This window comes from Arachis stenosperma, chromosome 7, assembly GCF_014773155.1.
Source record: "Arachis stenosperma cultivar V10309 chromosome 7, arast.V10309.gnm1.PFL2, whole genome shotgun sequence".
Classification (NCBI taxonomy): domain Eukaryota; kingdom Viridiplantae; phylum Streptophyta; class Magnoliopsida; order Fabales; family Fabaceae; genus Arachis; species Arachis stenosperma.
The window spans coordinates 88,049,966-88,065,811 of record NC_080383.1 but is presented as its reverse complement, the minus strand read 5'-3'; the positions used below and the strand labels follow the sequence as shown (position 1 = coordinate 88,065,811).

At 32.6% G+C, this 15,846-nt stretch overlaps 4 protein-coding genes across 4 annotated transcripts; 3 read left to right on the top strand and 1 right to left on the bottom strand.

Annotated features, from left to right (window-relative positions):
• Positions 1–1,984: 1,984 nt before the first annotated feature.
• Positions 1,985–3,546, top strand: LOC130940071 (glutathione S-transferase T3-like). Its single transcript, XM_057868121.1, has 2 exons — positions 1,985–2,003; positions 2,924–3,546. The coding sequence occupies exons 1-2, from the start codon at positions 1,985–1,987 to the stop codon at positions 3,544–3,546; spliced, it is 642 nt and encodes a 213-aa protein (XP_057724104.1).
• Positions 3,547–3,549: 3 nt separating this feature from the next.
• On the top strand, positions 3,550–4,104 carry LOC130940070 (uncharacterized). The gene has a single exon (XM_057868119.1). The coding sequence runs from the start codon at positions 3,550–3,552 to the stop codon at positions 4,102–4,104; it is 555 nt and encodes a 184-aa protein (XP_057724102.1).
• A 363-nt stretch (positions 4,105–4,467) lies between these two features.
• On the top strand, positions 4,468–5,706 carry LOC130940069 (uncharacterized). Its single transcript, XM_057868118.1, has 2 exons — positions 4,468–5,107; positions 5,201–5,706. Exons 1-2 carry the CDS (start codon positions 4,468–4,470, stop codon positions 5,704–5,706), a joined length of 1,146 nt encoding a protein of 381 aa, XP_057724101.1.
• Positions 5,707–7,396: 1,690 nt separating this feature from the next.
• Positions 7,397–12,046, bottom strand: LOC130940306 (protein HEAT INTOLERANT 4-like). The gene is made up of 14 exons (XM_057868411.1): positions 11,679–12,046; positions 11,311–11,349; positions 11,149–11,202; positions 10,985–11,048; positions 10,798–10,856; positions 10,325–10,449; positions 10,211–10,252; positions 9,782–9,840; positions 9,511–9,590; positions 9,302–9,340; positions 8,822–8,884; positions 8,698–8,745; positions 8,489–8,614; positions 7,397–8,021 (listed from the first exon to the last, which is right to left on the bottom strand). The coding sequence occupies exons 1-14, from the start codon at positions 11,814–11,816 to the stop codon at positions 7,974–7,976; spliced, it is 984 nt and encodes a 327-aa protein (XP_057724394.1). The 5' UTR covers positions 11,817–12,046; the 3' UTR covers positions 7,397–7,973.
• Between the last annotated feature and the right edge of the window lie 3,800 nt (positions 12,047–15,846).

The window sequence follows — 15,846 nt, the reverse complement described above, 5'->3', positions numbered from 1 at the left end:
GGTGATTTTCTCCTGCCTCCCTTATTTTCATGGGACATTACAATAGCATTAAAATCTGCAGCTACCATGCATCTTTCCCCTGCTTGCTGGATTATAGGAAGAAGTACTTTAAATTGGCTATTACGAATCTGATCAACACCATGAAGGTGAACCCCTAATACCTTTCAGTGGTGTTACTAGTCCTGATCTTCCACTGTAAACCAAATGTAAAAGCCCCCACTTCCTTTCACCAGCAGCTTCACTTCTTACTTCCAAGCGACCACCAAACCTCCAATTGTTCCATTTGTATTAACACAAAAGTTTTCTTTAAAACCACACGTTCGTAACTGACCATTGACAAACGAGGTTTGATGTTTAGTCTCACATAAAAACATCACCCCGGGAGAATGGGATATTATTATCCCTTTGATATTGTGAATTGCCAAGGGTTTTTCCAAATTCTGGCAATTCCACATCATCATCTTCATTGCATTTGGGATGCCATATTTAGGTTGGTACCTTTCAGTTCTTTCCTTTCATAACTCTCCAGTCCTCCTGATCTGCCTGCAATTTCATCACATTTGTTCTTCATTTTTCCCAACACACTGATTATTAGTTCTCTTGATCCACCTCTTCTAGCGAGATGCTTGATCTTCCATCCCTTATTACTCTTCTCATCATTCTTGTGAGTTGCACCAATTTAAAAGTTGTTCTGGTCAGTCAAATTATTTGTACGGAGATTAATATCAAACGATGTAATTGTGTTGCTTCTATTTTTTTCTGAGGCTCTTGGGCTCCTACTTTCCTGAACAAATAGTTTAGCAAAATTTTTTAATAAGCTAATTACCCATCTGATTTGCAACAGTATTTTTCCTTACCAAATTAGGGTTCTGATTTTTTTCGTCTCCTTAACTCTCCATCCTACCTGTTCGGCTTTCAAATCAGGCCTCCATTTCAACTATTCCTCTGCTTCTACTTCTGGAATTGCAAGAAGTTGATTACAGTTTCGCGTTTCATGTCCTAAAAATTCACAAAAAAAAATAATAATAATAAACCCCAAGCTTTTCATACTTCAATTGTAGCACGAATGTCTTTTTTTCTAGGCTAATCACCTTCATGATTTGTTGAATAAATCCAAATCATCTGAGCAATTTGCCTCGTAGCTCGTAGAAATTAGAAAAACTTGTTTCTTGCATGAATTGAACCTTTGGGTTCGGTCTATATGCATGCTTAATTCATTGCCTAAATTTGTTTATCGCATAGTTGAGGTTTGATTATAACATGAGTTTTAGCTTGCTTTAGGTCTTGTATTTGATTATAGTTGGGGTTTCATTTTATTTTTTGTTTCTTTTACTGATTTATAATTTTCTTCCTTTTAAACAAATGTTGTTTTGGTTTATCGTTGCAACGGACTCAATTTTAGTTGCTAAAGTTTGATTTTGGTTAATGAATTTATTTCATGTTGTCGCATCTAGTTTTATGTAGAATGTCTTAAGGGTTATTTAATTTCATTCCTTTTGTTGTTCTAACATCATCTTGAGCGGCTCCCTTTGCTATTCAATCAGCATTGGCAAATTTCGTTGCATCTATATTATTATTTTTTAGCAGTAGATTCAAATCTGAGACTAACCGTATCACGTAGATTTTGTAAATTGCCAACGTATAAAGTTTAAAAAATCAGTCTACTGAAGATCTAAGTTGTTACATGAGTTGAAAGAGACAAGGACTGCTAGAGGATCTTCTACATTTTCTTGAATGAGATTTGTCAATAAGAAGTGATACAATGAAGTTATCATCTTTATAGGACATTATTCTGATGAATGAACGGTTTCAAAAATTGATCACCGATAAAGAGAAGCTTTCAAGTTTCAAGATTTTAATGCAACTCACCCAAGAATTTTATTGATTATGAAATGGAGGTTGCACAATAGATTTTACTTGGCAATTTTTGGATTTATTGAATTTTACAAATGGTTTATGCCCCATATGAAGGAACAGTACCTAAATGCAAGATTTTACTGATTGTACTTTTACATCTTTTTAGAGCAACTCCAATAGGAGAGCCTCATTCCACTTTTTCCTGACACATGGAGAAATTAACCGTTGAAAAAGGAGAGAGATGAGTTCCTTCACGGAGGCCAAGGCAGAAGAGTCCCTTTGAGCAGGGACTCAAGCTAACCAATGGTAACTTGCCACATGGCAAGTTACTTTTTAAATAAATACATATAAAATTATAATTAAATAAATAATTATATTAAATAATTAAATTATAATAAATAATTATATTAAATAATTAAATTAAATTAAATTTAATAATAATTATAATAGTTAATTAAATTAAGTAATTATAATTTTATTTAATTAATAATTTATATTAATTATTCAAATAATAATTAATTAAGTAATTAAATTATAATTAATTTATTAATAATTATAATAATTAATTAGATTAAATAATTAATTATTTATTTAATTAATAATTTATATTAATTATTTATATAAGAATCAATATTAAATATTATTTATATTTATATTATTATATTAAATTAGCCGTTGTAAAACTAGCCGTTGTAAAATTAGCTGTTGCAAAACTAGTCGTTATTATGTTACCGTTATTATTAATAAATTAATATTTTGTTACTCTATATATACCACTTAGATACACTTCTATTCTCACACTATCTACTACTCTTCTTTATCTTCTTCCAAGTTTACGAAATCAAAGTTCTGCTACTATTATTTTTTGTTCGAAAAAATGGATCCAAACCAACTCAACTCTTTCTTCAATTACTTACAAAACTTTCCTCAAATTCCAAATACCCAACAATCTCAAACCTCAAACTCTCAAGTTCCAAATCAAAACTTCACACAACCAAATTCATTTCAAAATCCAAATCCACAAAATCTTTCTAATTTCAATTTTCAAGCTCCTTATAATAATCAGTTTCCTATATTCCAACCGCAAAATCAAATTCACAAACACCCCATTTTCCATTTTCGTCCATATTTAACTCCTCTATCGGAAATGTTACTCCAACTTCCTTGCCGTTTCCAACTCAATTCAGTGCATCAAGACATAACTCATCTGGTGTTGGTGGCTCTTCTAACCCATCCTCTCAGACTCCTATACAATCTAGTCCCAATTCGCAATATTCAGATTTTGCCAACCCTCGTGGATTAGATGCTATCGACCTTAATGATGATGATATTGAAGATCGGAGGCAAGATAGTATTCAACACTGGTATTGGAAAGAGGATGAGATGCTGATCAGTGGATGGTTAAATGTTTCAACTGACCCTGTAGTTGGTACCGATCAAAAGGGGAAAACATTTTGGAGTCGAATTCATAGCTACTGTGTAGAATTTTGCACCGACATGACAAGGGGGGTAGTTGCATGTAAGAAACGATGGTATAAGATCAACAAGGCTGTTGCACAATTTGCTGGTTGTTACGATCAAGCTAGTCGAAACATAAGGAGTGGTTCGAACGCTGATGATATAAAGGAGTTGGCTTATAAACTTTATTCCACAAATTATGGTCAAAAGTTCACTTTTGAGAGGCATTAGAATATGCTTCGGTTGGAGCAAAAATGGAGAAGCCAACTACCTACACAGAGTGGCGGCTCAAAGAGAACCAAGGTTAGTACAACTGGAGCATACTCATCCTCATCAAACCCAGAAACACCGTTGGCTGACGAACCCGGTGTGGACTCTCCCGTTCGCCCACAAGGATCAAAGAAGAGCAAGCGAAGAGGTAAGAAAAAAGCACAGATGTCTGAAGATTTTAGCGAAAGAAAATCATCGGTTGTAAAAAAATTATCTCTCATGGAAGATATTAAGAATGTTAGAGAAAAGGAACTAATGGAAAGGGAAAAAGAAAGAGAAGAGGAGAAGGAACATAGAGCAAAGATGATGGCAATCAAAGAGAAGGAGATACAAATTCAAGCGGCAATGAAAGAACAAGAATTACAAACTCAGAGGTATATTAAAGAAATGGAGATAAAAGCAAAAGAAAGGAAAATGGATATGCAAATACTTAATGCTGACACGTCTACAATGAGTGAGAAACGACGAGCTCTTCATGAGATTGCATGTGAGAAAATAATGGCCAAGTGGTTTACTTAATGGTTCCTTGTATTCGTAGAGTTATGTAGTATGTTCTTATTTATTTATTGCGTATTACTGGTATGTGATGTAGTTTGTTTTATTTATTTCTGATGTAAGTTTTTAAATTAGTCAATATTATTGTGTCATTATTGTTCATGAAAGTGACCGTTGCAAAACTAGCCGTTAAGTAGCCATTAAGGAAAACTAGCCGTTGCAAAAGTAGCCGTTGCAAAAGTAGCCGTTGCAAAACTAGCCGTTACAAAACTAGCCGTTAAGGTACTTATTGCAGACACACTAAATATCAACTATCAATGACTCCACAACTCCACTTCAACTCTTGTTTCTCACCTCGACGGAGAACTAAAAATTACATTTCTCCATATGGCTAGAAATTTTGATGATATGTTCAATGAGGCTTTGTATGGCAAAAGAAGACGACAAGATAACACACTCATAGATAACTGGATCGATGAGTATTTACTCGAAGATTCAGAAGAAGAAGATATTGATAGAAGTCCTATCCCAATTACTCGTAGATGGATCAACAGAGATCGAGAAGCAAGACATGATCGCCTTTTCCAAGATTACTTTGCAGATGAACCGGTGTATAATGCTGACATTTTCCGACGGAGATTTCGAATGAGAAGAGATGTGTTCCTTCGGTTAGTACACGCTCTCTCAAATGTCTATCCGTATTTCCAACAGAGGGTTGATGCAACTGGAAGAAGAGGCTTGTCGCCACTTCAGAAATGTACCGCTGCGATACAGATGTTAGCATATGGTGTAGCAGCTGATGCTGTTGATGATTATGTGCGCATAGGTGAGAGCACTACAATTGAATGCTTGGAAAAATTTGTTGAAGGTGTCATTTCCGTGTTCCAGGATGAATACTTGCGAAAACCCAATCCAAATGACGTACAACGCCTGCTACAAATGGCGGAGGGTCGTGGCTTCCCTGGCATGTTGGGTAGCATTGACTGCATGCATTGGCAATGGAAAAATTGTCCAAAGGCGTGGAAATGTATGTACATGAGTGGTTATCGTGGGGTTGCAACCATAGTACTTGAGGTTGTAGCATCTTCAGACCTTTGGATATAGCATGCGTTCTTTGGAGTTTCTGGTTCAAATAATGATATCAACGTGTTAGATCGTTCTCCAGTGTTTGATGATATTCTAAATGACCGTGCTCCGGAGGTAAATTATACTATTAATGGTAATAATTATACAATGGGATACTATTTAGCTGATGGTATTTATCCTGAATGGGCCACATTTGTCAAATCAATCTCAAAGCCACAAGATGAGAAACGCAAGTTATTTGCACAATACCAAGAAGGGCAAAGAAAAGATGTGGAACGAGCATTCGGAGTGTTACAAGCACGCTTTGCAATTATACGTGGTCCAGCTCATTTTTGGGAAAAGAAAAAACTTGCCAACATAATGAGAGCTTATATTATATTGCATAATATGATTGTTGAGGATGAAAAAGACAGTTATGCAGGAAATTTTACTCAAGGCTTAGAGTATGATGATGTTGAAAATGACTTATCACAACCTCAGCTGGGAGAGGAAGATTTTGCACCATACCATCAATTTCTTCAAAGAAATGCCCAACTTTGAAATAGGCAGCAGCATAGACAATTGAAGGAAGACTTGATTGAACACATATAGCAATTTCACAATGCTTGTCGTCAACTATAGAGTTTAATTATGTTTTTCTTTGTATTAAGTAATTTTACAAATTAGTATAACCCTGAATTATCTATTGTGTATTATTGTTATATATAAATTTATTTAATATTAATATCTTTTAATAGTGAATTATTTTTAAATTTAAATATTTAAATTACATTATTAAAAAAATTAATTATATTAATTACAAGTATTTTAATTAATTAATTAAGTAGAACCACAACAGGGACTAAAGTTAGTTTCTTCTAATGGAGAAAAGAGAGATGCTTTGAGTTCCTATTTACTGTTTACGACGCAAAAGCTGATGTGGAGTTACTTTTTATGACAAGCGAGCCATAAACAAGAACTGGAATGAATTCCCTACTGGAGATGGTCTTATATGTTAATTGATAAGGTCCAGTGCCTCATGCAAGAATGGAGCTATTTGTATAAAAAGGCACTGAAGCATCTACCTATACTGAGCGCACCAAATAAGGTTCATGTGTAGAGAAAAAAAAACGTTATAAACCTAGGTCTTACTACTGACCAAAAAAAAAAAAAAAAAAACCTAGGTCTTACTAACATCTCACTTCATATAACTTGCTCAACATGATCTTGGCCAAATTGAGGTTAGAACATAACCATATACTACAAGGAAAATAATTGTAATTGTCAAGGTTCTGATAATTGGACTGGTCATTCAACTGTTCTCGCTCCTGATTTACTGATTTGAGGCCAATTCAATAGTGATTACACTGAAATAATCGAAATCTTATAAAATAATATATAAAATTATAAATAAACATTCAACGACATAAATATATTCTAATTTAAATTTAAAAAAATACATTAACAATTAAAATTATAATTAAAATCTTATAATCTTATTTAAGTATACAAATTGATAGTATAATAGCAAATTTAAATAAATAAAATATAAAATACTCTAAATGTAAAATTAAAAAATACACAAATTAAAATATAATACCAACCAAAGTCTCACAATTCTATATAAGTACAACACAACAAACAAATAGATAGAAAAATAGTCAAATATCAAAAATTAACATCAAGAGTTATATATACACACACATAATTCATTATATTATATACATGTTATAAAATATAAAGAATAAACACACAAAAATATTTGTCAATATAAATATATCTCAATTCATTTTTTAATTTAGAACAAATGTATTCTATGTTCTTTAATTTTTAATATATATATAATTTAAATTAGATATATTATAATAGTATTTTAAAAAATCTAATGTGTAATAAAAACAAAAAATAAGTAAATAAATAATAACAAAGGATAAAAAGTCAAAAACACATCTTATAAATAAGGGGAAAACGAAAACTATTCACTGGGCTTAAAAATTCTTGGCCCAAAATAGAAGTAGCAAGCCGCATCAACAACAACATCAAGGTGATACCCTCAACATAAACAAAATGCTTTCTCTAATTAACCATATTTTTTATAAATTATATACAACTGTTAAAATGAATAATAAATTTTATTAAATATTTATAAATTAAAAGAAAAAGACAAAAATACTATTAATCATAATATATTTTCTCTTTCTATAATATATGATATTGTTTTAAATATTTGAAGTATATAATAAGTATAAACTACGTAATGAATTATTGAAATTAAAAAGTAATAGTTAATTTAATACCAAAATAAAATTTAATTTTAGTTTTGTACTCGTTCTTTCTCCAATTAACTATATTTTTTTATAAATTATATAAAATTGTTAAAATGAATAATAATTTTTATTAAATATTTATAAATTAGAAAAAAAGGACAAACACTATTAGTCATAATAAATTTCCTCTTTCTATAACTATATGATATTGTTTTAATAAATAGAAATATATAATATAGGTATAAACTGTCTAATGATTATTGAAATTAAAAAGTAATGGTTAAATTAATACCAAAATAAAATTAAAAAAAATACTTATTATGAAAAGAATGAAATATAATTATATATATCTATTTAATTATAACCAATCTAACAGATCAATTTGCGATTCAATGGATGAACTAGTAATCCAATAACCCAATACTCTGATAGAGTTAATTACCTGTTCGATCTTAATAACTACGCCACTGAGAACGGTAAACAACAACCAGACCACTTCTAGCTACACGCAAAACAAGCATGGAAAGTTTTAAGCCGTCAACATCGTCGTCTGGGAGCAAATCACAGATACTCATGAGCCTTTCCATAATACCTGTTAATGACGTTACACTGCCAATAAAGGAATTACAGAGCATCATTTTGAATGCGACAGAAAACTAATGACAGAAACGTCTCATAAATTCAGCAGTATTTCTCACGGATACCATAAAGACATGCCAAACACACAAATCATAAATCTGGGGAAAGAACTAGTGATCCTTGACCAATTCTTTACTCCACATTTATAATCCAAAGATTAAAGAGAAATGTAATCTTTATTTCCATCAGTTAACTTTGATAACTTCACTGTGATTTATCAGGTAAATATCCATGTAAATGATAGAGTTCACAAGAGATTGACTAAAATTGCTTGCCACTCTTTTTTATCTTCATTATCAGTATGTTACATGAAAGAATACCAGTTTTAAGGACACAATTTGATTCCTTAATGTTCACAAGTGATGCTTGTCAAATTATTAGGATGTCCGCAACATAACTTGGAATTTAAATATCTTCATATTAGCATGTCCACTTACCTTCTTTGACACATCAGGAGCATCTGGACTTTGCACAGGATAGAATTTGTAAAATCTTATATTTTCAAATGCAGCTTTAGTTTCCTCACTCATTTCCTCAATGGCTTTCCTCCGAGCTTCCCTTGCCTACGAAGACAAAATCAGTGAAAAATGAAAAAAGCAGAAGCAGATGGCAACAAAACAAGGTGTGCAAAACCAAAGAAAATTACCTCTTTATTAGCTTTCTTTGCTTCACGTACTCTTTCCTTGACAAATTCCTATAACAAAGAAAGGATCAGCCAAAATCCTGCCTGGAAAAGTTGGAAGCATGCACCTTTCTCATTTACTAGGTACCTTGAAGACATCTTTTTGATCTGCTGATAATTCCTCATCTTGTATGACAGCATTAGTGAGCTCCTGTGAAATATAAAGCAAGTATGCACTCAAAGACTTGTCTATTATCATATTCTTTTCCAGCTATCTTCTATTTGATGCTACTTTACGAGGAGGTTCAATGCAGAGAAAGTAAAAGGATCGGGGTAAAAAAAGACAAATAGAAGCTTCTCTCCTCAAGCTTTAAGCTTCCCGTCTCTCAATAAAGATATGTCAAGATTCTTTAGACTGAATTTCAAAAATAGATGTTTCTTATCTGTAAAGAGAATATAATTGACGAATGCGCTGCAGATTAAAAGAAAACTCCAGGCATCATGATTACTGGCTATTATCATATGATTGTACGGGGAAATGTCAACTTTTCTAGTTTCCACATTAGAATTTAGCTTCTAGCGAGTTTAACCCGACAAAATCATAAACATCAGAAAGTTAATCTGTTACCTCAAGATCTTCAAACTCCCAATCAAATGTACAAAAGACCTGCGATAAAAAGTAAACAATAGTATGGGAAAACAAAAACCATATATGGCACTAAACTTCCTACTACTGTTGATACAATGATACTCTGACAGAATTTAGCAGTGATATCAATATGTAAACATGCATATAAAGTGGGGATCTCAAGCATCACAAAAATTGCAATCAGTTACCGGCTTCGGCTCTGTTGGAAACAATATTTGAACCTCGGTACTTTGTTCAAGTTCGTCTTCCTTGAATGGATGGTAGAAATCTTCAGAAAGAATGATATTAAAGGACACAATTAATCAAATCTTCTTTACAAGAATAATAAAAAGACGGCATCTTAATCTTCTTTATAATAATAATAGAAAGACGGCATCTTATCTTCTTTGTTCTATCAGATAGAAATGGTCAACACATTAATGTGATCAATGATACTGTAAAGGAAAGCCAGAAACTCACATGGCAAGCAGTACTCATACTTTTTTACTTGTTCCAACTTTAGATGTTTTAAAGCAGACCTGAATCACAGAGTATATCACACATAAAATAAAAGTCATCAACATTTTCATACCAGATGAATAATTTTATGGGGAAGATAAGTATCTCATTTAAATTATAGGATATCTGTATTAGCCACATAATAACGTTATAGCTTTAAGATTGGGGTCCCCTATACATTAGTCAGTTAAACAAGAAAACAAGTGATGGAAGGTACATCATAAAACAACAGAGAACATAAAAACTTGCGCTCCACTACTGCATTTTACCAGAGTAACATATTCATCCTAACACACTCACTTTCAATGGATATACCATACTCATTTTGCAACCTGAAATTGTGAAGCAAGCTATTGATACTGAGGGAGATTAGCGAAGATAGTGTCGTACCTCCTTTGGGTGCAACTCAAGATAAATATTTGAGACTTCAATCTGTCACCATTGAATACAATATATAAAGACAAGCACCAAAATTAAATAAAACACGAAGGGTAGACAAATTACCGGTCCTTTGGAGGCATATATGGGATCCAATCCATTTTCATTTGTTTCATGGGAATAATCTCTTCATTCTCTCTTTGAACAGAGGTAATCCCAATTTTATCAGATGGTGGGAAAGGTGATACTACCTATTTTACACAAGGAAGTTGGAGCATTTTTAAAATCAAAACAATAGTGAAAATAACGTTTGTAATTATCAAAGTTGATATAGTTACAAAAATAATCCCAATTTTTTTAACCAACAATAGGTGAACAGGAATTTCTACAGCAAATCTAGACATAGTTAAACATAAGTATTTCATATTATGCTCAATACCTGGATCAACTCAAAAGTCACGAATCAAGCTATCGATAATTGCCTAATAAAGAATTTAATTTTTCATGATAAAAGAATAAATAAAAGATACCTCAAGCAATGATGAACTTAGCTAGAAGATTTTAATGCAGACAGAGCTCAGTTTGAGTCGGAAACTTACAGCGACAATAATAGGTACGAAGACAACTTTTTCTACATCTTTAAAGCAGACTTGTTGAGCTGCATACCATGTCAAAAACATATATAGATGAATGCCCAAAATAAGTTACAATGTTAACCTACATAAATATCGTCAATAGGGATGCAAAGTAATGAAACAAAACGAATAAAAAGCTAGAAATACTTACGCTCAGTGCAACCAAAAAGGTAAACCCTTTTCCCATGTAGAACACCGCCCTCTTCAAATGCATTCTGAAAACAATTTAGAGATCAAATTAGTAAGCTAAATTCTTAAGACCAAATACAGAACTACAAAATCAAAGGAAAATTTGTATTTGACAACTAAACTCACTTCCAGATTAGAGAAATTCCACTTGTACTGATATACAGAATCCAATTGGTCCCACTGGCATTATAATACGACGGAGGAGGTAAGAAAGAAAAAGGACAAAAAAAGGAGGACAATTCAATAATCAACTTAAGAAACTAGTAATTCTACAAAAAATTAACAAACCTCTGTTCCAACAAGGAAAACTTCTCTCCACAAATCTTCCTATAAAACACAAATCAACAAATATTTATTTATCAGTAGAAGCATACATGTATACTGATGGATAAATTCAAGGGAATCATTTATCTACTATTTGGAATTTTACTATATATCTAATATTTGAAAAATGGAAAACAAAACTGACTAATCTTTGACCATAAAAAATTGAAAGAAAAGGTATAATTGAAACAAATAGAACATTAAGAGCAAAATTGAATCGAAATAAAACTTAAAATTGAAATCATCATCAAATGTTGAGCATATACAATATATCTTTCCCAATAAAAATAAAAGCTACATTGTGGAAGCAGAAGCAAGTAAAGCGTGGTTACCAAGTTGCGCTTCTCCTCGAAGTACTCCTCCTGGGGCTTAGGGTTAGCTTGAGATCGAGAAAGTGATTTCGTGGAATGTTTCTTGTTTTGTTGTGGACCATGTTGGGCTTCTCTCTTCCTCTTACTTGCATTCCTCATTGTGACGTCTTTTCCAATGAGTGAGAGAGAGAGAGACACGAAGTCAGAGGTTGAAGTGAGAGGCTCGCTGACTGCCGCACAGAAGAACGTCGTCGTCGCCACTATGTTGGTACTTTGACGAAAAAATGAGGCAAAGGGGCCGAGCGAGCTTCACGGAATGAGAGCGAAGAGAGACGATGGAGAGAGCAAGAGAGGAGTGCAGACTGCAGAGCTATGGTTGACAGCTGAGAGAAGAGATCACATCTAAGTTATTTTTTTTAAAAAGATATTTTAAATTAAAAATAATTTTATATTTAGATATGTTATATAAAAAAAAATTATTTAATAATTATATTTAAATACAATAAAATACAAATATTCTTTATTTATTTATTATGTAAAAATATGTTTTTAAGTAAAAAAAATTTAAAGAAATATAAATTGTAATTTTTAAAAAAAATATATTTTTTTTTATAGGTTTTGCTATCCCTAATTTTAAAAGCACATGTTAAACATATCATAAACAAAATATTTTGTTATTCATTTTTTACATTCTTAATGCATGAAAAGTAATAAATAGTATTAAAATATTTTTTTATGGTATGTTTAACCTCTATTTTTTAAGTTACAAGATAGTAAAACTCTATTTTTATAATATTTTTATTTTTATTATTAAATTTTTTTCTAACATATTAAAAAAATATTTTCTCTTTAAAAAAATATTTTTTCTAATAATTTAACAGCATTCAAATAAATTCTGAAAAAAATACAAAAAAAGATGCATTAAATAAATACTTCAATTTTTTAAAAAAAAGTAAGGACCAATAGACGAGTTGTTTCGCTTAAGGATGACAAACGGGCCTAAATCAGCCAAGTCAGTCCGCGTAACCGTTAAAAAAGGCAGGTCGGACTAAAAAATTGGGATCGTCAAAAAGCAAAAGCTCACCTAACCCACCGCTTAAACCACGGGTTTTGGTGGGGCAGGGTGGACTTCTTTACCAAGATTAATTTTTTTGCAAGGGGTATTTTTGTAATTTTTTGTCAAAACCCAACTTTTTCAACCCAACTTTCAAGAGTATGAAAATGAAAATTAAGTATTTTATATTATGTTTATGTTGTTTTGGAGACAATATTTATAATTATATTTTGAATTATGTTTATTTTGTTTTGGAGATAATATTTATAGTTATGTTTTGGATGAAAACTTGGTTTATAATTATGTTTATTAGATATTTATAATTGCAAAGACTTTAATGTTTGTGAATATAAAAAATATAATTTTTTTATGTCTTTAGAAATTATAAATTTATTAATATGGTTGTGAAATTATATATATTATTTAGTAGTTAATAATAATAAAAAAAAGAGGAGCTTTGGTGGGTTTAGCCCGCCAGCCCGTAGTTAGACGGGGCGGTGGGATTTTAGGACCACCTCATTAGGCAAGGCGGGACGGGGCAGGCTTCCTTGCTTGCCACCCCTAGTCCCGTCGTACTAAAGGTCTGGTTCAGCAGAATGGATTCAGCAGATTTTTTACGGTTGGCTGTAACACCCTTCCACATAGAGCTTTACACCTAGAAAGTAAAACAGAGGTGGCAAGGCGCTACGACCTCTAAAATAAAATATATATAGTATAATAATTGAAAGGACTTAATATACGAGGAGCCTTGATGAAAAGGTAAAGCAAAAATCGCAAAATATAAAAGTGCAACGTTCAGAAAACGTGGTTACTTGCATACGAAGAAATCTAAAGTACACTAACATAATTATACAAAAGATAAGAGTAGAAGATCAAGGGTACAAAATAACAAGCTCCTAACTCAGCCTGTGAAGCTAAGGTTGGCCGGAGAATATGTACGTATATATATACATAACCCCAAGTCCCAAAATGCACATACATAAACCTTAGTTCTCCATAAAACCTATAAGAGGTACATAAACAAAGCATTCTTATACACAAGAGGAGAAACTATAAATTTATACATAATAATATCAAAATAACAAAAGAAAACCCTAAAGTAAACCACTTCGCCGCAAAAACTCCAGACACCTACTGAAGTGCCTCTCGACCTGCATCTGAAAAACGACAACACAGTATGGAATGAGAACCAAAGGTTCTCAGCATAGTAAAGGTGCCACACACATAAGATATAAGGTCTTGGAAATGTCAGAGGCAATCCTAAAACGCCAACATTCAGATTATAGAACTTAAGAATTAAAACTGAAACTATAAATAAGGGTGGTTTTCTAAGAATTCCTAAACTTAACCAAATACTTTAACCTAACCCTCCATCATTCTCTTTCCTCCAAAACCTCCATCACCAGTAAAATCACACAGACAAGCAAGCAAACAATAACAAATACAATTAGGATACAAGTAATGCAAGTAGCACGTATACAAGTAAGCATATGAAAGTCACATAGGCATTCCCAATTAGAGCATGAACAAGCAATTCAAGCAATATGCTTATGATGCATGTCTGTACTATGGCTGTTGATATCAACTGTCAATTACTTAGCCAGCCCGACATGTCATGGTAGCTAACCATGGACAGAACACCAAACACGGAGCAAGTGGGACAACGCCACAATCCTTGTATCTTACCTGCGTACCCGGAGCAGGGGACAACTTCACCCTGCCTCTTACCCAAGCAGTGTTATAGTTCTCAACCCAGAGTAAGCGGTGACAAAACATAGCCCTTGCGTCTTATCCGAAGCCTTGAACTTTCCCGGAGCAAGTGGATAACACCACTGCATCTTACCCGGCTTATTGACTCTTACCCGGCTTATTGACTCTTACCTGGAGCAAGTGAATAACACCACTACATCTTACTCGGAGTCACATACAAAAACACACTTTCATTATCATTACCATTCATTCATTCTAAATTTATACCCGGAGCAAGTGGATAACACCACTGCATCTTACCCGGAGGCATATTGCAATCACATTCAATCTCATCATCATTATATTCATTCAAATTCCTTCAATTTCACAATCCAATTCTGTTTTCTTCATTTTTCCAATTCATTCATAATCATTTATAATCAATGCATAATCATCCTTTACAGCCATGGCATCACATATACTTTAGTTCTCTATATTTTTCATACATAATTCATCATTTTTTAAACTTACTTCACCCTCAAGTTACCTCCATTTCCTAACTCCATCTTCTTATTAGGCTTACTAATAAGATTTAGGATTAAAAGAATGAAAATAGAGGTTTGAAGGGTCAAAATTGGCTTTAAAACACAAAATATCCATTTGCTGAAAAATAGGGCTATGCGTACGCATACGTGTAATTTTGTCCAGGTCACGCGTACGCGTGGGAGGACATTTTGGCCCATTTCGCGTATGCATAGCCTTGTCCGTGTATCTATGTACGCGGGGCAGAATCGACCCTTCACGAATGAAGGGTATGCGTACGCATACATTGCAATTTGGCCAGAAATGGCTAAGTCTGCAGAATGTCAACTTCGCCCTCCGAATTTTTTACGAGCATAACTTTTTTGTTTTAAAACATTTTTCTTCCGTTCTTCAAATGGTGTAAACTTCACGGACCCAATTTTTATATGAAATATATTTGAAATCATTTGGAAGTCCGAAAGTCGAGTTATAACTCACCGAAGTTTGGTTAAAAACCAAAGTTACACAAAACTTCAAAACCTCTATTTTCTTAAATACTCAATTTCAATTTAACTTACCATACCCATAAATTCCCAACACAACACATTTTTCTCAACACCACAACAACCACCATGTCTTACCATATCTCAAATCAACAATCTTATGCATCAATCTCTCAAATACATCAACAAAATCATAAATCACCTATACTAAACATATACCTTCATGTCATCAAGCCATTAGTCATCAATTCACCAATTCACATCCTAATATTATCATCAGTAGCAACACCTAGTCCAATAACAATTCATATCACAAATCATCACAAAGATACTAAACATTAATCATTCATTTACGTTCTAACCTATCCTATGGTCGTCTAGCCTAAATTTTCACAGTACATTATATATTAAATACGCGAAA

Bases quoted from the DNA above. Each gene is read 5' to 3' on its own strand.
- LOC130940306 (XM_057868411.1), bottom strand. From the start codon at position 11,816: ATGAGGAATGCAAGTAAGAGGAAGAGAGAAGCCCAACATGGTCCACAA. The intron at 10,450-10,797 runs GTAAGTTTCCGA...TGTGTAAAATAG, and splicing joins TCGTACCTATTATTGTCGCT to GTAGTATCACCTTTCCCACC. The intron at 9,591-9,781 runs GTGAGTTTCTGG...TTCTTTCTGAAG, and splicing joins GTATGAGTACTGCTTGCCAT to ATTTCTACCATCCATTCAAG.
- LOC130940069 (XM_057868118.1), top strand. From the start codon at position 4,468: ATGGCTAGAAATTTTGATGATATGTTCAATGAGGCTTTGTATGGCAAA. The intron at 5,108-5,200 runs GTATGTACATGA...CGTTCTTTGGAG, and splicing joins TTGTCCAAAGGCGTGGAAAT to TTTCTGGTTCAAATAATGAT.
- LOC130940070 (XM_057868119.1), top strand. From the start codon at position 3,550: ATGCTTCGGTTGGAGCAAAAATGGAGAAGCCAACTACCTACACAGAGT.